The 21827-nt window shown below is 46.3% G+C and overlaps 2 protein-coding genes across 2 annotated transcripts in view; both read right to left on the minus strand.

Annotated features, from left to right (window-relative positions):
- Nucleotides 1-1222: 1222 nt before the first annotated feature.
- Nucleotides 1223-7571, minus strand: LOC119444628 (neprilysin-like). Its single transcript, XM_037708999.2, has 3 exons — nucleotides 7019-7571; nucleotides 4567-4758; nucleotides 1223-1430 (listed from the first exon to the last, which is right to left on the minus strand). The coding sequence occupies exons 1-3, from the start codon at nucleotides 7319-7321 to the stop codon at nucleotides 1359-1361; spliced, it is 567 nt and encodes a 188-aa protein (XP_037564927.2). The 5' UTR covers nucleotides 7322-7571; the 3' UTR covers nucleotides 1223-1358.
- A 4820-nt stretch (nucleotides 7572-12391) lies between these two features.
- The window catches only part of LOC119444630 (endothelin-converting enzyme-like 1), a 145956-nt gene continuing 136520 nt past the window's right edge, over nucleotides 12392-21827 (minus strand). The window contains exons 6-8 of the mRNA XM_049664674.1: nucleotides 18894-19067; nucleotides 14085-14200; nucleotides 12392-12674 (exon numbers count right to left, since the gene is read on the minus strand). Coding sequence (XP_049520631.1) covers nucleotides 12392-12674; nucleotides 14085-14200; nucleotides 18894-19067 — 573 coding nt within the window. The remainder of the gene's footprint in view (nucleotides 12675-14084; nucleotides 14201-18893; nucleotides 19068-21827) is intronic.

Consider the following 21827-nt stretch of genomic DNA (forward strand, 5'->3'; position numbering starts at 1 on the left):
TTCATGTGCCATGTACGTCAAAACATTGTCGTCGTCAGATTTCGCAAAGTCGATAATGGTGCTTTCTAAAGATCTTTTTGGTATACTAAACGACAGAGGTAGGTGACATGTTGGAATATCGTGGTCAGATATACCTTCAACAATACTAGTATGTATTTTGTTTGAAAAGAAGTGATCAGAGAGTAGTATTAGATCGAGTATATTACTTGCAGTACCATGTGAGCGTGTTGGCTGATCAACTACTTGTTGTAGGTTGAAGTTTAGCATTAAATCGATTAGCGCTTTTGATGTACGTGATGAGTATTGCATTGTCTTCCAGTCAATTTGTGGAAGGTTAAAGTCCCCCATGATGATAATTCTTAGGCTGTGAGCGTGGCACTGCAGAAACTCCTGTACGTCCTTTATGAATCTTTCGTTCGAGTCAGGACTTCGGTAAACGCAGCCTGCAATTATGGCAGTGTTGTTGCAGGTAATTCTGCAGAACACAGCCTCAGCATCCCTCACATTTGACAACGGTTCGTATGGGAGGGATTTCTTTATCAGCAGTGCCACGCCACCACCACGAGTCTGTCTGTCTTTTCGAATTGCGGAGTAATCGGGAGGCACAAATTCGTGATTTAAGATAGCCGAGGAAAGCCACGTTTCAGTTATCGCTACTATGTCAGGATTATGTTCAAGGAGCAGATTTTCAAGCGCGTCAGTCTTATTTAAAATGCTTCTCGCGTTTACATTTAATAACGTTAGCTCTTTGACTGCGCTTGGCTTCGCGTGATTGGACGCTTTGCTGCTGCGTTTTTTCGAAGTAAAACTCTCTCCCCCTTGTCCTCGTCCCAAGCGAAAACTTGGTCATTAATGTAAAGCTTGTCTAATGACAAAGAAACCCTGTCATGGTTTTCTCGATTTTCCTTGGCGCTATTCCACAGCATTTTCCTTATTTCTCGAGTTCTTTTACAGAAGTCTTCCCCAATAGACAAACCTGTGTTTCTTTAGCTTGCACCCCTTTCCGAATATTGTAGATTTCTGTCTAGAATCCAGAAGCCTAAAGATTACTGGTGTCGTTTTGTTATGCGCTGGTTTACCGAGACGATGAATTCGCTCTATAGCAATGGGCTGCAAGCCAAGCGTGTCCTGGATAATATCAATGGGGGAGCGTATCAGCCTTTACGAGAGAATGACGTGAAGGCGAGAATGTACACAACACACATTTTTTTATCGTGTGGTAGAAGAAAAGAAAATGAAAATAAAAAAAAGTGCCGCTTGCGCATGAGTAGCCGCGAGAGAGCTCTGCTGCAGGGTGACGTCGCCGTGAGGTCGTCTGTGCAAGCCTCGTTTTCCAGGCCGCCTGCATCACTCCTTTTTTACCAGACTTCGCATCTGCTGCGTGGGTTCATTAAATCGTCTTCCTTGCAGTGGAAGACGGCCGCAAAAGCCTGTAAGAAGGAGGACATCCCGAAATACAATGCATGCTCACCAATATGGTTAATAAAAGTTTAACATTGAAACGATTTCACTTGTCGCGTTTACAGAGACAGAAATCCTGGGCATGAGCAACCAGGGTCTGCAAGTGGGTACAACATAGAAACACGTGCAGAGGCACCGTCATTTTGAAGAGGATGTCCTCTGTCGAGACTTGAGATCAATTTAGAGTTCGTGGCACCAGTGCATCTGGCTGCCACTTTCTGACCACTTTCGTCAAAATAAGTAAAATTGATGCCTTCTAGTGGCCGTCAAAGGGAAGCTTCGAAAGAAAAATACGAACCAAGTTAGCGTAGAGTAACATACGAAGCAGTACTATTGGGCGATTAGCTCACAAAGGCGGAAATTACGCCCAGATGGGCTCGTTCAAACTGCGTGCGCCGAGCACCGGAAGCGGAAGTGCGACTTTACTCAAGCAAATATTTGGGCCAATTCCAAGGTTAGTGCAGCGTAAACAACAAACCTCACGTTCTCGTTCTCCGATGTCAACCGCTTTCCACTCGCCTTTGTTTTTGTTAACTTCGCACAAATTATGCACGAAATCGATATACAGAGCCCTCTGAACAACGCTTTCTCGATGCCGCTGTATGTTACGCTGGAATTTTACTCACGCGCGCCTTAGGTATTGTACAGAATTATCACTAAAACGATTTCAAACACAATCTGAACAACAGGTTAACTTCAGTCAACCCAGAGATTTGGCTGGCTTTAGTAAACAGTGTTCAATTCATCACATTTATGTCATCAATCAGGTAATTGTGAAACATGTGGAACACCACACGACATTCCCTTGAGATTTCAAAAATAAGTCTGATGCAATACAAATACCACCAGGCATGCAGGCATTGCACAAATAAAGTATAAAGGAAGCATACGTAAATATCTCGGCTAATATCTGCACAGGCTCTCAAGCTATCGTACTAGTCTAAAAATGCTCGTTGAGAAGGGGGTCACACGAAAGCAAACAATCTTTCCAATGCTATTCTCTACATGCCTAGGAGTACTCTGTTAAATCAGGATGGATTAAGCGTAAAAATCAAAGGGGAAACCAGCTTATTTACATTAAGAAGTTTTATGAATGCGTGGTTGTGACGTGGAGAAGGTTACACCTGTATCACATTTTTTTCCTTCACAAGGCATCCCCAGCATACTGCAAGTAGTTCCGCGTATATTTGTATATCTCAGTATGTCCCCGTGGGGTAAGAAAAATTTAGGTCCCGTTATGCGCTTCAAATATCTGTCTGCCATCCATACAGATGACCCCCGAAACCATGCATAACACACAATTCCAGTGCCAACGCAATGAGGCGCAGCTCAACCAATTCGGTGTGTCCATATCGCCTAGAAAGTCGTTACTCGAGGTAGTTCCACATGAAGTCACGCACATGCACATAAAACCATCCGAGGTGCACATTTTTGAGCACGCAGTCTGACAGAGTCAACGCGTCATATCAATAAGACAGCGAACGTTTTGGCACCAATTCTGGTGATCTCGAAGGTCACAAACGGAGCTTTGTACTAACAGTTCATGAGGACTAAATCAGCAAAATTCATGGCTTTGGGAACCACGCGAACATAGAGGAATAAGAGAAGTGGCTTATATACAAGATAATATTAACTCTTGAAAGAGCGCACGATATCCTACACTTTCAATTTCTTTAGAATGCTGACGCATCCAAAAAAAAAAGAAGCAGAACTGTGCAGAGGTCGCGGCGGAAATTAAATACGAGGAAGAGGAGTTCCGAACCAGCGCCTGCTTCGAAGAATGGAGATGGTGTCTTGCAGAAGATAGAAGAATGGCACCGGCGTCACTGCCTTCACAATGCACCATGTGTCAATATGTCAAGAAACGGACTCAATGGGACTCGACCGCACCAATGGAGAACACCTAAAGACACGGCTGCACGCTACAGCAACACATATTTGTTCGCAAATGTCTATTATTGTAACGCAGATATTCTCTCCGCATATCTGCCGCGTATAATTTCTATGTTTTCTGCCATTCAGGGAATGCTGCTCAAGGCCCGGAAAACAGCGCAGGGCGCGGGCGGCCATAGATCAAGTCAATCGACTTCACCTTGGCGTCTGTATTTGGGAGCGTTTTGGTATATATTAGAGGTGAGTCGCCAGATGTCTATCACTAACAGGCGTCTGCTTCGCTGGCGTGATCCTTGAGGCAGTCATAACCAGCATTCGTGGCGGTGGTGGTCGTGTTACGATAAGCGACACATATACTACGGTTACGGTCTGCCTAATGCAAGTTGTGCGTCAAAAAGGCAGACAGGACAATGTGGGTAGCGAAACGATGCACGAGCGTTTGTGTGCGCCTCAGAGCAAGCAGAATCATCGCAACCGAAGTGCTCAAATTTACAGCAATAGCTGCTATTGCCTCGCTCCCTAAGTCCCTTTGATGCCTTTCGATCAAGCTGGTGTCTGCCGCTCGAATCTCAGAGTGCATTGTCAGAACGTTATAAGGTCGCCCGTGCTCTGAGACGATTTGCACACCTGACCCACATTTTGTCCGTCGTAGATACTACCTCAAGCACTCCGCCGCAGCTGCAGCAAAGAATACTACGCCTCTGTGCCTGTTCTCTTCAACGCTGGTTAAAATTGACTGACTGACGAAACACTCCAGAGCATATATATAAAACGCCGCCGACGCGAAAGAGAGACAGAATAGGCAAGAGGAGGCAGAATGACTGGTGCCTCTCCGCCTCTCCATCACCGAAGAGCTCCACATATAGAAATGAAGTTAACTCGGACTAGAAGCATAACTAACTTTTTCTTCTCAAACAGATTGCTCGCGATTGCTCGCGAATCTGCGAATGTTTTCTCCAAGGAATACCGTACGAAACAATGCCAGACTTACTGCCCATAATACTGCGCCAGCCTTTGCGTCACTGCTTCGCATTATGGGTTTTAGAAGCGTAACTTGGTTGCTTAGTTACTACTATACCACGGCCAGGCATAATCGTAATACGACGCGACCCAGCGATGCTAGATAGACTACTTTTCGGATGCGTAATTCCTGCAAGGCTGAAGCAGGACGCATCCTGCTTCAGCGACTGTCCAGAAATGTCTTTCACTTACCCTGGAGTTCATGAGAGCCACGTTGAGTCGCGCGGCCGACGACAGCGCCCTCTCTCCATCGGTCGAAGCTGCCACGTCCACCGATCGCGGTGCGTGCTCGCAGTGGGCCACAGCATAGTTGACGAAGAACAGTTCGAACGAGTTCTTGCCCGGCAGCTCCGGAATGTTCGGGCCATCACGCAGCTCAGGGTACTGGAGTGAGAGAAAGATTTGAACCGTGTTCTAGTGTCAATGTGGAAATATCCTGCACGACACTGCCGTTAGAGAGAGAGAGAGAGAATAAACTTTAATTCAAAGAGCACGCGAGCGTAAGCAGCTCCTCCGCTCTGCAGTGGGTGGTCCCCTCAGTCCAGGAATCCAGCGGCCTTAGCTGCCATTCTCGCTCGATTGACCAGGTTGAGCTGGTCCGTCGAGTCGGAGCTGCATGGACAGCGCTGCCTCCCATTGCCATGTGGTGGGGTGTGTTATGGGTGTGAGCTGTGCATGGTGTGTTTGCTCAAGCCCATACCATGTGGTAAAGCGTTGCACATTGATCACAGTGTGGACATTTATAGGAATCCAGCGCAGGGAATATAGGAATATATAGGGAATATAGGAATACACTGCCGTGACGAGGTTGCCCGAACTGTCCAAAACCAGAGTGCACGAACACAGTGCTGCTCTAAAATATGCACAGTCAACACCAAGCGGTTCCGAACCGTGGGATCTGGTAAGAGATATCGCCGCAGCCTCGGAACACTGCATAGTGTCCTGATTTCCAGCCTGTAAGATTTTGCAAGGTACGGTCCCAAACTCCTTGGAATTTTAACGTTTCCTGAGAACCACAGTCAGTAAACTTTCGAGGTTGACTGTACTTTATAAACACCCGCCTGCACAAGCACGCCTCTGTAGTTCCAACGAACTCGTGTCACCCAAGCTTAGCGCAAAAATATAGCAGAGCGAGCTACGTTTAGACCGTTGATTTCTTTAGTATTGTGCGGTTTTGTACATCGATTATAAATTGCCGTCATTTTAGCTTCCTAACAGCGCTGTAGTTTGGAAATAGAGCAGTGATTAGTGCGCACTCGCTTTCTTGTTCGCTTTAAGGCGCTCCCGACCACTTAATAGTTATCGCTATTTATTGCAAAGAATAATCATCTTTGCGAAATTGACCGTGGTACCTTTCAAGAACGTGCTCAAAATCAATTTCCTGCAAGATGCTACGGCTGTGCTCTTCAATAAATAAATTTGAAACCACCTGCTAAGAATCTGACCACTTCCATATACGAGCTGAATGTACACGGACGAACGTGTAGATTGGTTCAGCCCCTTTGTGGAAGGTTGGCGACAGTTATAACTTTGCCAAAACTGGAAGTTCTTTTGACTTAAATGTATTGCGCTCTGTCACGTGTATATCACATTTCTTAGGCATTTCTTCATCTTTCTCTTATCCCTACCTTCTGTATAATAACCTCACCTTGGCTGCTCATAAATCAGAATGCTCCGTGGAACTCTGTGCGTTTTGTGTATTTGGAGCTCAAAGGCATCAATCTTTAATAAAATGGACTAGATAGTTTACTCGCTTGTACACATCAGCGATAAGCATGAATCTAAAAAGCCAAACTTTTGTTTCTAACAATTTGCCTTCAGGAACACAAAGTAAATTCTCAATTCACAATTAAATTCACAAATTCACAAATTATTCAATTCACAAAGTAAAGCGCTGTCCTTCGATCGGCTAAAGAACACGTCTTTTTAACGTCTGGCTGTATGACAAGTGCCTTTTTCGAAACGCCTGCTCGAAGCTGCAGATTCGCTTGTTCGCCACTGTTTACCACATTTTCCGTGAGTGCCATAACTGTATTCAGGATCAGTGGCTGCTGTTCTGCTGTTAAGCCTGAGCTCATGAGTTTTATTAAATTAAATTAACATTAAATAACCTCTGGGTGGTAGAAATTGTCTTGGAGCTCATACAAAACCTGCATAGAAACATGTGCATTGCTTTGGGACATTAACTCTTGCCCAGCTATGGAACGCTGCGCAACTGAAAAGCAGATATTACGAATGTCTAGCTGCCGGCTGAACAAGAACATTAAATCATCAAAACGTGCATGCAGGACTTGAATTAAGATCACAAGAGGGGATATTTTCGGGCTCTTTGGTTTTAGCAATTAGATTAACAACTCCTAAACCTTACTCCAGTATGTGGTCGTGCTGTTAATGTCTCTAATTCACATATCAACTTTATTGCGTCATGATGGGTGATGATTTCTTGACAACTGGGATGATTGTGAAAGAAGCTATCGCCTTGCAGCCTACTGTGATTTCTTTTCAGCTGCTATTGTTTCTACGCAGTCGGTGTCCGCGTTGTTAACGCAATTGTGCCATGGTAACCTCCTGCAACACAGGCTTTGGTGACACGCTAGATATCTTGCGAACAATGCTAAAATATTTTAGAAGCAAGTCAGATCACCTTCGCGAGGTACACCCTGTAGAGATCGAACAGGGGCTCCACGACAGCCGAGTCGAAGAAGAGCTCGTCGCGCAAACGGGGCCACGCCTTGCGGTCACCCGTCAGGTTGGCATACTGCTCAGCCAGGCAGCGCGTCGCGTCCTCTCTGCTTCGAGTCAAGTGGTGAGTGAGCTCTGCAGTGGCCTTCGGGCCAGTGGCTCCGGCATCCCCCAACCGCTGACTGCTGACCACGGCGTTCAGCAGGGCTCGGACCACGTCGGCGCCGAGCACGGGCACGACGAGGGGATCGAGGCCGACCATCATCGCCGACAGGAACGAGACCAGGCTGGGCGAGATGAGCAGCGTGTTCCGCGTCTCGAAGTAGTCGGCCCGTGGCTTGACGCGCAGCGAAGGCCATCTCGTCTCGAGGTTGTCCTCAGCTCGCTCCGGGTTGTTCCAGTAGAGCTCGTTGGTGGCCCTCTGCTGGAGGACGTACTCCTCGAGAAGGGTGGCCTTCGCAGCGGACCTCGACGAAAAGGTGGTCGCGCTGTCCGAAACTTCGCTCTGCTATGTGAAGCCCCCCGACAGCGTTCCCAATAAGTCCGAGACAAATGACCTTTGGCCATGCTCTAAAGTAGTGAAATAACGTTCCTTCCTCTAGGGATGAAATGTGACAAAGTAAGGATTGCTGAGGAGCAGCGCCACAGAATAGTGCATGGCAAGGTTCCTTCAAGTAGGTGTTTGAAACGTTAGGAAAGTGTTTCCCCTGTCTCTGCCACCTTTGAGGCACAAAGAAATATGAGATCTATGAGAAGGTGGCCAGACGCTCGTTACACTGCCAAAAACAAAAATTAACATGTAGTTAAAAAATGTCACAGTTTCGCCCTAAGGGCGAAGCAATGAATGCGATAGCAACACAGCAATGTCATACGAAGTAAGGTGAGCGGCTTTGGTAGCAACAACACGCAGAACTGTTGTCGACGCCATCGGCGTTTTGCCCGCGTTAGCTCAAAATGCGTGCGGCGTTGGTGACTGTTGCTGGAGCCTCTGATATAAATAGGCACTTGGTGCCGCAGCTAAACGTCGCCTCCCTTCCCTCCCCCTCCCCCACGGCCTCTCACACGTCTGAAGAAGGCGCGTTTGCTCTACATATATGGTGATTGTAAAGGAGAAAAGAGACGCCTACTTCTGCAGCCCTTAAGCGAGCACGGCGCAGAACGCGCGTTTGTTCTCCGCCGCGCGTTCACTCCCCGTGAAAGACGCGCCCCTCGCGCCCTTTCACTCGCACATACAGCGTTCGGCGCGCGGCGACGATTTCATCTCCAAATGACGTCATACGGAACCTCACGGCGACGGCGACGGCGACGGCGACGCCGACGGCAGAAATCTGCTTTTGAGTGTCCATATAATTGCTATCGCAATAAAATACATGCGGTTTTCAGCCTAAAAGAAATTGATCGCATCCAACTATATCCTCAACAGGAGCAACTATAGGTTAGAAGCATTTCATAAAAAGGAATCTTATCCCCAATTACGAAAATTTAGACTAAGTGGAGTGAACTGGCTAGCCAAATGACTTCAGTGGGAAGCAATTAGACCGCTCCTGCCATTAACAATCAGGATCAATGAAACTCCATGCGAAGCCGTAATGGTGCAACTAAGATCGGTTAACCTCGTATCAGCTAACATCGGCAATTGAATGGCATCAGCGATGCCAGCGTGGTGAAAGGCGGGACCTGCGAGATCGATATGATGAGTGCTATTCTCCCCCCTCAATTTTGGTGTCATTAAGCCTGAACAGGCAAATGAATTAGGCACGTATCTCTCGCAAGAACTTCCCGCTGCACAAACAGGTTAGACATTTTAAATAATTAACTGCAATATTAATTTTGACATTATGAACATTACGTTCGTAAATGTGGCAAATGCTATTCGCCTAAGACTACCAATCCCTACACACTCATGGTAATCCTAAGGTCACGATGATTTATATTACCTGAATTTTAAAACTTTGATAAAGCTAAAAAATAAACATCCCGTATATAGAGAACATATAGAACACTCACGTCTGTCTGTTCCGCGGCACTAATTTTTTTTTGTTTATTTCTGCGACAGCAAAACAGCTACAGCAAATGCTGCAACGCTCAGTATCTTCTGATGTTGTGTATTTTGCCTTTTACATCCCTTGCGCAGTTGTCTTTGCGAAAGCAGCTGACAGTACACTCTTCGAAAAGCGATGCACGCAATTGTCTTAGTGAGCAGCCCAAGTGCCCGCCTCGATAAGACAAGGTATTGCTAATAGCGTTCTTTCAAGCAGTCAAAATTATTCTCTTCTCTGCTCGATGTACACCCGGCGACAAAATAAGCCGGGACATGAAGTCTGAGAAAAAGCTGAATATATCCGCAGCCTCACAATGTAGCCTGGTATTTGCATTTTGGGCTTCGACTAGAATATGCTAACAATATTGTCGTATACAGTTTCACTTGCTACTGCTACAGGCTACGAAGATATTCAGCTTTTTCTCAGACTTCATGTCCCGGCTTATTTTGTCGCTGGGTGTACATCCGTCCGCCAGACAAGGGAAGGCTGTATACCTGCCCGGCCAGCTTACGGCATTGGATGGTCTTTCTGTCCGGAAAAAGTGCCACTGTCTGACGAAATTGTGCAAAAAATATCGACAATGATTGCCTATGCAAGCGAGTAGCCCGAACAAACGAACACACGAGCTAGCAAAAGAGCGAGAGTGCGTTAGACAGATCGAGTGAGAGAGCCGTATGGTGAGCCATAGAGAAAGCAAAAGAAAGCCAACAAACGTTTTCCTTTCCGAGTCCGACCATCATCCACCGACCACCGACGTATCTACCCCCGTCCGACCACGCAAACGGACGAAAGAAACAAAGAAAGCTATTCGCTTTACAACGTCTGGTATCCCTCTGAGGTTCCAAGTAATGACTTCTCGGTGAGAAGCCAGGTGCTCTAACTACGCAGCATGACATTTCATTGGAGTTAAGGAATAGCACGAGCACGTCATGCAGCTCGCAGCCAGCCGTACGTGCACCGAAGCCGTTATGACTGCGACTTTTGTGTGATTCACGGAAGACTACAGCACCTGGACGCAGCAAGTGCTGCCACGGCCGCTTGATATAAACGCACTCGTGGCACTGTAATGCTATGCGTGACAGTGAAACGGCAAGATTACACGCATAGCAACACTCGTCGTGTGATGAAGAGTTAACTTGCAGCCCTTTTCAGTTGAAACATAAGAGCAGGTTCTGCATACCTTATGTTGGGAACGCATAGTAGATGACATAAAGGCAATGTGAAGTGTTTGTGCAAACATGAGAGGAAACGTGTCTTATTTGGCTATCACCATCAAATCTTTTTCACTTTGAAAAACAATGAGTCTTTTTTTTTTTGCTGCTAACCATTGGTGTGTGAGCCTGCAAAGCTATGGTGAGCTTCTCTGCTGCTACTGAAACTAGCCCAGTTTCTTGACACCAATAATGTATGCACGGAATACCGATAACCTTCATCTCATCCCACGACGTGGTTGTGCGCGTGGCCTATGACTTTCATGAAACATTTCCTCCGACTGAGACGCGTGCATGCCTTGGGCAGCCAGTTTCCATCAATTGAGTGTTTGAGGGAAATTGCGTATACTGCATCAGTAGAGCGCGGCATCGTGAGAATTCTCGAACACCCGACTTAACCAGTGTAGATAGGGTGTGACGAGTTCAGGGCAAAAAATAATTCTTAACGCAATCATGAAAAGTCCAGTAGACGTGTTCATACTCAAAGTGAATTGGATTACAATTTAAAATGCTGTTTCGACCACAACCAGCAGCAAGTTATTTTTTCGTGCACTTTGACTGCCTGTATCTTATATTTCTCCTATTAAAAAAATCCACAGTGTTTTCCCTAGATTCATTGTCTGTTTCTTCACACAGTTGCTGCTAAAAAAAATGGGAGCCCTTCGGCTCTCCTTATTCGTATCGCTCAAGAATCCAAGCCTGCTGTTAACGGGAACTACACGTTAAAACACGACGCCTAAAGCATTATTAGACCATATAAAGCTCTTCTTTTTCCTGTACAAGATTTGCATTGCCGTTGTGTGAGTATAGCTCGGTGGGCACAACTTTTATCACCGGTTCAAATGAGCATACGTAGCGTAACCGACGGTTGTATAGTTATAGCCATGCGCCCATATAAAAAAAGTTTTAGATCGCCATGTGATCTGCGCATTTACTAAGTTAAATCTTTTAAGAACAGTCCTTTAACCTGTTTTCTTATCTCTTCTCTTTTAATACATCGGAAATATACTCAAATAATGGCATGTTTTCCACTATCCGACTGTCTTCATTAACGCCTAAGGACGGTGATTGTAGGGCTCCGGAGACAGTCAAGCTTTTAGGAACTTTCACTCCTGACAAGTGCAGAATGACAAGTCACTCTTGACTATACACGTGCAGTTAATTTAATTGCAGTGCATACAAAGCTGGCAAATGGCAAATAAAGATTTCCATCTGTGAATTCTCTTATAGATACCATATGTGCCGGAAATCGCGCAGGCGTGGCGTCACGACAGCAGGGAGACAGTCCATGGAAACCGATAGATTCAGAAAGCTCGGTCGCCGAAAGAACAGTGACACCTGTCGTCGTGTTTGCGTCACTGCATGCTTCGTAACACATGTACAGCCTCCCGCATTTTTAACCTTATCGCGCGACAACACCATAATATGGTCCTGCGTCGTCCTGAAGGGAACATCGCATTAAACGACCATATAGCACAGGAGAGTGCTTACTGCACTTGAGAGTACTGCCGGTCTCGCTGATTATCGCCACTTAAAGGCGCCAAAATGATGCGTGAGGGACGCTCGCGCGATATATAGTTAAAAATGCGGGAGGCCGTGCATAGTGCATTTTGCTCTCTTATTTGCACGGAACTTCCTTAATGTCCCCGCTATTTGACTGTCTCCAGCGCTCACCACTTTTTTTCGTGCTTTCAGTTTCGCTTGCCCTGCACAGAGCAGTAGCCGACTTAAAGCAACGCCGCGAAGCAAAAGAAAAAAGAAAGCATACTTCACGAGGCATCCTTCAATGTCTCACTGTAACGATAGGGCCTCCTGTGTACTAGAGGGAAACAAAGCATAGCTAAACGCACGAAAACATTGTTATCCAGGTCCAGCCACTATCGTGATCGTGAGGATTCCAAATTCCCAGGCTGCCGCTGCGGAAGTGGTGCTGGTCCGACTTTCGAATTCTAGTGCTGTGAAAGCTGAGTAAAGTTAAGACTGCCTCAGTATCCTCATGGTAATGCCACCCGTGAACATTCTTGGTGTATCTGAACTTTGTCAACAAATTATTCACGGTGTCAATCTGCTGCTGTAGCTGCCTCAGCGGCCGAGTGAAGCGCGCAAAAGCGCACTTGCCGTCGCCGAGCCGTGCGCCCGCGCCAGCGATCGCCCCGGGCCGATGCCGGACAGCGCAGCTCCGTAGTACCGCGACAGGTGCTCCGTGCTGTCCTCAGGCTCTCCGAGGAAGACCACCCGCAATGCGTCGAGTCTCTGCAGCGCCGCCCACAGCTCGGTGGCCGTCATCCAGCCCGTACGGTTGCGCAGCAGGGCGGACACCTGCTCCCGCGCTGCGTCCACCAGGGCGCGCATATCGCCCTCGTACCTGCGTTGACAAGCGAGCGTGATGCCGATCGGGCTGGTGCGACATTGATGGATCCACATTGGTGGATCTGTTACACCTGCAGATTAGGCTTTATTTGGGAAGCTTAGGTTATTCACCCCCTTAATATCAGTCAGCGCGTGTGCATTTGCTTGTTATGTTTCAGGCTTTTTCGGATTTCGAGTTTTGCATTTCCGTTTTTATTTAAAACCTGTTATTTCTGTTTGGTGTCGTACTGAATCTCGTATTATTAAGAAGTCCTGGTGCTGGCCTCATCTGCCAGTAGTTAGAACTTTTTCTGTACTATTCGCATTTTCCTTGTTTTGATATTGTGTGGATTTTTTAAACAGTGTTTAAGTTCTGGTTCCGCCATTTAACTTATATCACGTATGTACATTTCTGCCAAGAGGTCCCAATACAGTCACTGACCACGGGACCTGTTTCTGTATGTTATAACTTGTAATTCTTTAATTCAGAACAAGTAAATTCTACGCAGGACACAAATATGCGCCCATTAGAATAAACGGACCCTACAATGGCGAATTAATACTAGCTCTCACCGTCCTATTTTTCCATGAAAATTGGCAGCCTGTTCCAAAGAGCAACCTCAAAAGCCCCATAGTTTTATTGCGATAGCAATTATATGGACACTCAAAAGCAGATTTCTGCCGTCGGCGTCGCCGTCGCCGTCGGCGTCGCCGTCGCCGTCGCCGTGAGGTTCCGTATGACGTCAATGGAGATGAAATCGTGGCCGCGCGCCGCCGAACGCTGTATGTGCGAGTGAAAGGGCGCGAGGGACGCGCTCTTTCACGGGGAGTGAACGCACGGCGGAGAACAAACGCGCGTTCTGCGCCGTGCTTCCTTAAGGGCTGCAGAAGTAGGCGTCTCTTTCCTCCTTTACAATCACCATATATGTAGAGCAAACGCGCCTTCCGATGCGCGAGAGGCCGTGGGGGAGGGGGGGAAGGGGGAGGGAAGGGAGGCGACGTTTAGCTGCGGCACCAAGTGCCTATTTATATCAGAGGCTCCGGCAACAGTCACCAACGCCGCACGCATTTTGAGCGAACGCGGGCAAAATGCCGACGGCGTCGACAACAGTTCGGCGCGTTGCCGGTGCTGCTGCATGTCCAAGTTTATACAGCTGATAAAGCTAATATCATTACTCCGTATATCTCTCTACAAATTTGCTATCGCAATTGATGCTTCACCTTTCAGGTGAAACTGCGACAACTTTTTTTCTTTCTAAGGAAATAATGAAAGTGACTACGAAACACAATGATTAATATGTGCGCCAACGTTGCCGCAACAAAACTTTCAGGGTTTTAACAGCGAGAATGTGCGGAACGTGCAGCCTCAATGCATTTCTGTGACGAAGACGTGCACCCGTGTCTGAACTCGACGTGCAACACTGACTTGTAGTTGCTCCCATCGCTGGTGTCACGGCTGACCGCCTGGCGGGCGAGGGAGAGGGCGCCGAAGCGGTAGGTTCTGGCCAGCAGGTGAACGCACGCCTGCAACTCTTCGGGCACCTGCGTTTTTTTTTTTTTTGAGACACAAGCTCTTGCGTATCTGTGCTCTCGGCATTTACCATCTATCTGGAAGCGCAGCAGCTGTACTCTACGTTCCATAATCGGTAAAATTCTACGCGCATAAATATGCCGAGATGAAACAAGATGGAAGTCCACAGGAACATGAAGACGCAGTGATCGACGTTGGACGAACAAGGTAATGAGGAAGAAGCAATTCATCGCTTCTTATCTTATCGCCACTATGCTCCTGCAAGAAAAAGGACATTGAAACCACCTGTTCGAGGACGTGAGCTGGACTTTATAAAACCTGCCACTCTTTCGTTTAGGGCCTGTGGCCCGGGATTCAGACACTGCATTGTTTCCTCCACTGCCAAGGAAGCTCTTACTGAATTATTTAGTCGAACCGAATGCCGCATTAAACTGGTATCTCTGTTCCTTTTCTTTGTAATGTTTAATAATGATTCTTGAATCTTCCTTGTATTATTCCTCCTATTTTAACATGCAACTTTGCCCTTCAAGAACATTTACTATATAGCAGTCCTAAAATTTATTTGTGATTATGACGTGGAATAATTGACCTTCGTCAATCCGTCATAGTGGCTATGAGCCAGATGTTCGCTGAACAAGAACAACTTGATAATGGAAGTGCACACCTAAAATGTTATGTTGCCTAAGGTTCAAATAATTAACATGTATGTATGTTCTAAGATAAGTGTGCATGAAATGCACACTTACAATTTTATGTTGCCAGCAGCACGTATGATATCGCCCAGAAATTTTGTTTTATTATTATTCCTGATGGCAAAATGTCTCGCTTTAAATAATACGCATTCTGCTGTTGTAATTTTCAGTTGAAGCTTATTTGTTTGTAGCCACAGGGAGAGCAGCTCTAGCGAAGCATTTGCCATTGTTTCTAAGCTAAGCTGGAATCACTGAAAAGAAAATATTCGTACCATCCTTGTAGAGTACAATATCGTCTATGTGAAATTTTGCATTTATCGCTGATGTAAGTAACAACCACAACTATGTATGCCTCAGGCTGGAACAAATATTTCGACAAGGGACCCTGTCCTCGTGCGGATGAAGCCAAGGTCCTTTGTCGCAACACCAGTTCAAGCCTTAGAATTCAATCGCTCGTATCTTGTTGATGCAAAGTTGACAAATAAAAATGTCTTGTGGGTACTTCAAGTGACGGGATATAGAATGAGGTATTGTCCCCAGGGTGTCGAACCGAACCGGAGCTGAACCGGAATCGAACGGAACCATTATTCTCCGCCATCTTGGAGCTGAAGGCGAACCGGCACTTATTAAAAGAACCGTTCCGAACTGGTTCGACAAATAGTGCAGAAAGCCCTGTGAACCCTTGGGGGGGGGGGGGGGGGGGGGGGGCATGCCAGAGGCAAAATGCTGGTCAAAAGCTCAAAGCCTCCCGTGGTCGGGAAACTATTTCCATGCTAATAATCAAATAACCTCAACTCAATCCTGACAATCATTAAGTTGTTAATGTTTCGTGTAACCAAGGCTGCGTTTTATGCGATGAAAATGCGGGTGCTTTGTACATCTGGCACAGAGGTACAAGAAATATTCTGTTCTACTTCTTATTCCGTTCAAATCTTGTATGTGGTATGATGAGCTGCAGTTGTAATCCAACTGTAGCCATGAGATAAATCCATAGCGTTGAAATTTCTGACGTTCATTGCGGTTGTGCTTGGCGTCGCGTGCAACGTCAATGCTTCATGTGACAATGATGGTGAGAGAAACAAGAATGGAAAACCCTCCGCTGAATCTATAGACCAAATACGTACGTGAATACGAAATATATATCCTATCGTACAATGCATGAAAATAGGGGAAATAGTGTTAAGTAATTATTTGCAATGCTCCCAATTAAGTCAGAAAAATTGAAGTCTCGCGACACACTAGCAAATTTCAGTTCTCCCTAATTCGGAAGCAATATGAACCTGCATTTGAACCGTTATATCTGTGCAGGTGCTGAACCTGTACCAAGCCAGAAAATATGCAGAAAACTTAATTTGAACCCGAACGAAACCTGAAGACTTTTTGATTCGACACCCTGGTTGAACCTTCTTTTCTAGCAGTAATAAATGTTTGAACGGAAATAGATCTCAGAGGGAGAAAAAAAAGTCAGAGCCCTTCCACCCGCTCTTGTGGCATTTGCTATGTTGGGGTTCAGCTATATTAGGGATTTGCTATGCTGAATTTGGCTACTAAATGGTAAACCCACCCCTTCGCTACATACGCCGGAAAGAGGCTTGGGTGCCGGCTCCGAGTAGCACAATGGGGTATTTTTAACACTTAGAAAATGGCTATACTATGCCCGGCTCTGAAAGAACTGACTCGGCATCCACGGGTGACGGCGTTCCTCGCGCTTTTCTCACGCTTTTCTACAACGTTCCCGGACAAGAATCCTTGACCAAAGCTTCGTATATACAACCAGCGCTAACGCGAACTCCTCTCACACCCTACTCGACCATTGACCTACTTTTTTCATAGACCGCCATTGCTTGGCGTGCCTCGCTCTCCCCGTCCAATACAAACGCGAGTTTTAGACCGCGCGCCTTACGTCAAACTCCCTCCCTGTTCTCCTTTTCATTTGCACCCTGTCACAACATTCTTACAGGGTTGAGCTCTTCTTTTCCTCTTCTCTCCCGCTAGGTCACGTGGCCTTCTACACGCGGACGCGATCTCCTGGATAGTAGCCCTTAACGGCTTCGCTGTAAAAGTGCGGTCTTATTTCTTTTGTAAACTTTTTTTACCAGTGGAAAACATCGCGCATTATTTGTTAAACACAAAGCACCCGTTTTAGCAAAAAAAAAGGAGATGGTTATCGTAAGAAGTTATCGGTATATCAAGCCCTGTGGGTAATCGGTAGAGGTCAAGTTTCTTTGGTGTAAATGCTCGGTAAATGCTAAACGTGTTGACGTGAAGCGATGGTAAATTATTGTCGATAACACATAACGTAAATGCAATGTTTAAGTTATGTAGATGTCAAGTTGGCGTCGTGCATGAGATGACATTGCTTGATAATTGTGTCGAAGCAGTCCACGAGAATGAACATAGCTGACTTATTTATTCTTCTGTAGAAGTGGATGATCATCACTGCCTCCCACTGGAGCATATCCATTCTCTTGACGGCTTTCATGACGCTCGTCTTCACATCTCCATCACAGCGTCCCATACCGAGACGTTGTTAGCATCGCGGGCGGTGCAGATATAGTTATAAAAAGGGGTACAGGTAGATTTATAAGTATGAAACGTAAACGGATATTTAACGCATCTGAACCCCTTCAGAACACGTCACTAACTGCAGGTCCGATGGAGACTTCGATAAATGTTCTTTGAATTCGCATACAACTGTATCCCAAAATTTGCTGGGTTTTGATTAAAGAGCCGCTAGTAAGTCCGTCAAAAATACTTTGGATTCAGCTTGTTCTTCCGCTGGCTGGTTACGCTTTTCTGCAAAGCCATTTTTTTTTCTCCAGATAAGCTTTCAGCTGCTTGTGAACCATTGGTCAGTCGAGTCAGATTTCACTGTGATATGGTGAATGCACTTATCTAAGGCCAGCAGTCTATTTTTGTAAACATCCCTTTGTGCGCTCACCGAGTGCGCAATATAACACATCTAAAAGATTTCCGAAACCGTGCATGTTCTTTGGAGATGTTTTCGAAGTATGACCTCTTGTTTCTTGTGATGAGGCTGGTCGTGGGTGAGAAAGGCTAAGAAAGGTAAGAAAATGCCTAAACGTAGTAAATTATGACCTCTAAAAGCGTAGTTACGTTCATGCCGTCCGGACAGGATGTTACTAGAAGCTACAGAGCATGGCCAGCCCGCATCAGGTAAGATTGTCCTATGTCAGAACTGGAAAGCTTGTTTTGGATCATTACTAGATGATTTAATTATCATAGCAGATGGCAGGTAACGTGTGGGTAATAATAGCTGTAAAAATGTACATAGGAACACTGGAAAATTTTGCAAATACGTTAAAGAAACAGGCAGCACTTTGCAGAAAGATTAATCTGGGAGCCTGTAGCCGATGCGAAAAACTGCCCTTAACATACCCTTATACACACAAATCAAAGTTAATCCAAGGTTTGTGCCATTACCAATGAGCGATGATGATTTTTCGACCGATATTTATTTGTGTACCCGAAAATCATGGAATTCAGGTGTCAACTGTGATCGCGAATATCGCGTAATGCGCCCGCCTTTCCATTAAAGGACTACGACAAACAAGCAAGCTTCCAACACTTTCATGACAATTTAAGATATAAAGCGAAAAATGCTTCCGTAATGTGCCATAAACGCTTCATCGACGTCATGCAGAATAATGTAAGGAAAAACTTCAGAGCGGCCCAGAGCACTCTGCATGCACCACTGTTGTTTCGCACATATAGCAGTTAACATCGAAGGCGAGTGTCGGTGCCCAACGCTTCCCGCGTCACGTCACGTCAGCTTATGTCATAATAAATAGCATTATAAAGATGCTACTCAAAGCCGCTGATGAATTTTAACGTTATTGAGTTACATCGCTGTATGTGCAGGTCCGGCTAACCTAGAACTTGCAATTCTGGAAGGTGGCCAAAGCTGTAACGCCCGCAGATTCGCGCACCTTAGTTCTTCCGTACCCGACAAGCGGACTAAAGGCTTGCCACGGTGGAGAGCAACTCTTACCTGAGGCACGTGCTCCCCGTGGCTCAGAGTGAGCAGCTCCTGCGCAGTTCCACCGTGCGGCAAAGCAGGCGACAAAAAGACGGCCAGTGAGAAGGCCACGTAGTTGAGCATCGCGGTCGCCTCGTGGTTGACGAGCAGCGCCGACAGTTGTCCCAGTTGTTCGGGGCTGTCGACCTGCGTAAAGGGACCCCGCGGCAAGCACGGCTCCCAACCTAAAACATTCATCTAAAACTCTTTATGTTTACAGCCCTATTTCCCAAACAAAACTAAATATTATAGGTGCTCGACGGAGTGCCGTGGTGAATTGGTTTGAACAGCCGGAGATCAGCAGCGGCAATAAAGTTCTTAGCTGTTCTGACTGCGGCTAATTGTTCAGAGTGCTCTTTTTCCACGGCTCAGTTGGCGGGTTTTTTGAAGCACAGTGGTCAATTTATACGTCACTATACGGGTCAGTGCTAGAACTTCGGATGCTAAAAGTCATGGCGCACGGCATGGCGGAAGAGTGGTCTAACTTCAACCTTATGTCCCAAATTGATGAGTATATGCGTACACTAGCGTATTTTTTCAATCGAATGGACAAAAGGCCTACGAATATCAGGAATGGAAATTTCCAAGCTCTCAAAAAGAAAAAGTAACAATTTCTTCCTAGCTTAAATTTTTGTGCTAAAGCATTTTTGAACATATATGGCACCATACAAACGCGTAAAATCAAATACATTGCGGTACATCTGTGTTACAGGGAACGAAGCTAACGTGTCGTAAGCGAGAAAAATAATTTATATTTGATGCGCGATGCTACGACATCTGCAGCGCCTGGAGCGACCACATGTATTGCGCCCACTTGCGTGCGGCAAAGCGTAAAAAACCAAGGAAAAGTTCACGCAAACGAAATTTCCTTAAGCTGATCGCAAATGCAGTGGAGCTGTGTTACCTGAACAAGAACGCGTGGCTCCTTTGAGGCATTCTTCCCTAAGACGACGTCGCCCAGCAGAATGCGTGCGTACTCATTCCACGACCATGCCCTGTTGCCGTAATCGCTGGCTAGTGTGCTAACGTTGATAAGAGCGGCATGGCGAACGGGACCAGTGCCGGTAGTGGCCACCGTCGAGTGTTCCGGAGAAGACGCGACGCTGCCCGCTTGAATGATGGCAGAGAGTTCGTGGTCGATCGCCAGCACCTGAAAGAACATCACGCCCCAACAGGTGGTGTATATCTGCGTAAGACCCTCCCCTCCAGAGTTAGTTCATTCTGTCGTCAGTTAATTCTGTCGATTGAAAATTTAGTTTGACCACAGTTCAGGAAATTTCATAACCGTGAAAACCACACAGCCGCCGAACTGTGCACCGAATTGGTGACACTACCGAATGCATGCATTTGCAATCACTTATGCATGGGCGCGTAGCTAGAAAATAGGTGTGAGTCTAAAAATCTCCTCCTAATCGTCATTTTCTTGTTGTGAATTTGATCACGCGTACGTATATCTGCCGTTTCTCTTTTTTACCACGTTGCGTAAGAAAAGAAAGAGAAATAATAAAACGCAACATGCAAGCAAGTGAATGTAAGCAAATCTCCGAGAGCACACCTGCGTAGCTTCTTCCTCCAGTTTTCGAGGCGGCGCCTTGACCAGAGCGAAGCCGGCGAGGATCTTCTGCAGCAGTGAGTCCTTGTCGGGCTTGCCCAGGACGCCTTGGAGGCGAAGGGAAGGCGTCGACTCAGGCGGATCCAGGAAGAGCACCACGCTCTTGGCTTGTCTGCGGCGACGCGCAGCGGTCAGCGATGGTCGGAAGATGGCCGCCAAGCCGAGCTCCCGGTCCAGCATCCCCGCAACGCGGGTCAGGTTGGGCACAAGGAGCGACGACGTACCCTCGTGCGATGCTTCGTACGGGTAGCGCTGGGCCGAGACAAAAGTCATTTCACAGCCACAGCCAAATACATGTCGACGTTCACCTTAACTAACATCAGTCGCAGGTTCAAAGGGACAAAAATCACGCAGACCCTTTATTGTTTTAAGGGAAGCCTTGCGTGCGAATGAAACAAAGTACGCTTTTAGCAACCCCCAATAGAAGGCGGCAGTATTTTTGCCTTTTTATGGAAAATGTTAATAGTGATGCTGTTGTAACCAAATTATAAATCATTAGTGTTAAGGCCACAATTTCAACACAGGATTTATAGAGCACACCTGAAAACATCCCTTTAAATTGTTTTCCGCATTTAAAATAAAAGTTTCTCTGACGACTAATCGGCATACCACTATGGCTTTTAAGCATTTTACGAGCTTTCCTTTGAGCACGAGAAATGAAAAACTCCGCAAAGGACCATGCGTCACAAGAAACGGAAAGCGGTGATTTAAAATGTGTACTAGAAAGCATGGAATGGCATAGTAGATATACGATTAATACAATAAAACGTTAATCAGTACTATGTAGTCAATTTATGGGAGCACAAAGGTAGTGGAACCTTCTTTACTAGCTTAGTAAGAAAATGCCGTTGATTTAGCCCTCTCAAAATACTTTGCCTTTTCTTTTTTTTTTAATCTTGCTACGCGCGTTAGCTGCATGGTGCACTTGGGACATCATAAACTCACATTTTGTCGATTTTAATCACTCCTTTTCTCATCGGTCATTATTTCTTGTGTTTGAAATTACACTCCATTCATACAGAGTCAATCACGTTTTAGGCATCTCTGGTATCAGTAGTCGTTGCTGATCGGCAACGACCCGGGTCTTGGCCAGTCCTGACGATTTGTCGTGCTGGACTGCCCGAGACGACGCGTACGCCAAATCTCACCGACCGAAAGCAGCCCCTCGAAAGTCCTGGGCAATACCGGACAACAAATCGAATATACCGACATGTTCACAATCCAGTGCAGGCAGCCGAGAGGCGCAACCATCTCAGCTCTATGTCGCAAGTCCTATTCATCGCAACTCGACCAAC

The sequence above is a fragment of the Dermacentor silvarum genome, chromosome 3, assembly GCF_013339745.2.
Source record: "Dermacentor silvarum isolate Dsil-2018 chromosome 3, BIME_Dsil_1.4, whole genome shotgun sequence".
Taxonomy (NCBI): Eukaryota; Metazoa; Arthropoda; class Arachnida; order Ixodida; family Ixodidae; genus Dermacentor; species Dermacentor silvarum.

What these genes read in the sequence shown, in the direction of transcription:
- LOC119444628 (XM_037708999.2), bottom strand. Translation starts at nt 7,321, where the DNA reads ATGATGGTCGGCCTCGATCCCCTCGTCGTGCCCGTGCTCGGCGCCGAC. An exon ending in ACAGGGTGTACCTCGCGAAG is followed by an intron (nt 4,759 to 7,018) that starts GTGATCTGACTT and finishes CTCTCACTCCAG; the next exon opens with TACCCTGAGCTGCGTGATGG. An exon ending in TGGCTCTCATGAACTCCAGG is followed by an intron (nt 1,431 to 4,566) that starts GTAAGTGAAAGA and finishes TCCTTCTTACAG; the next exon opens with GCTTTTGCGGCCGTCTTCCA.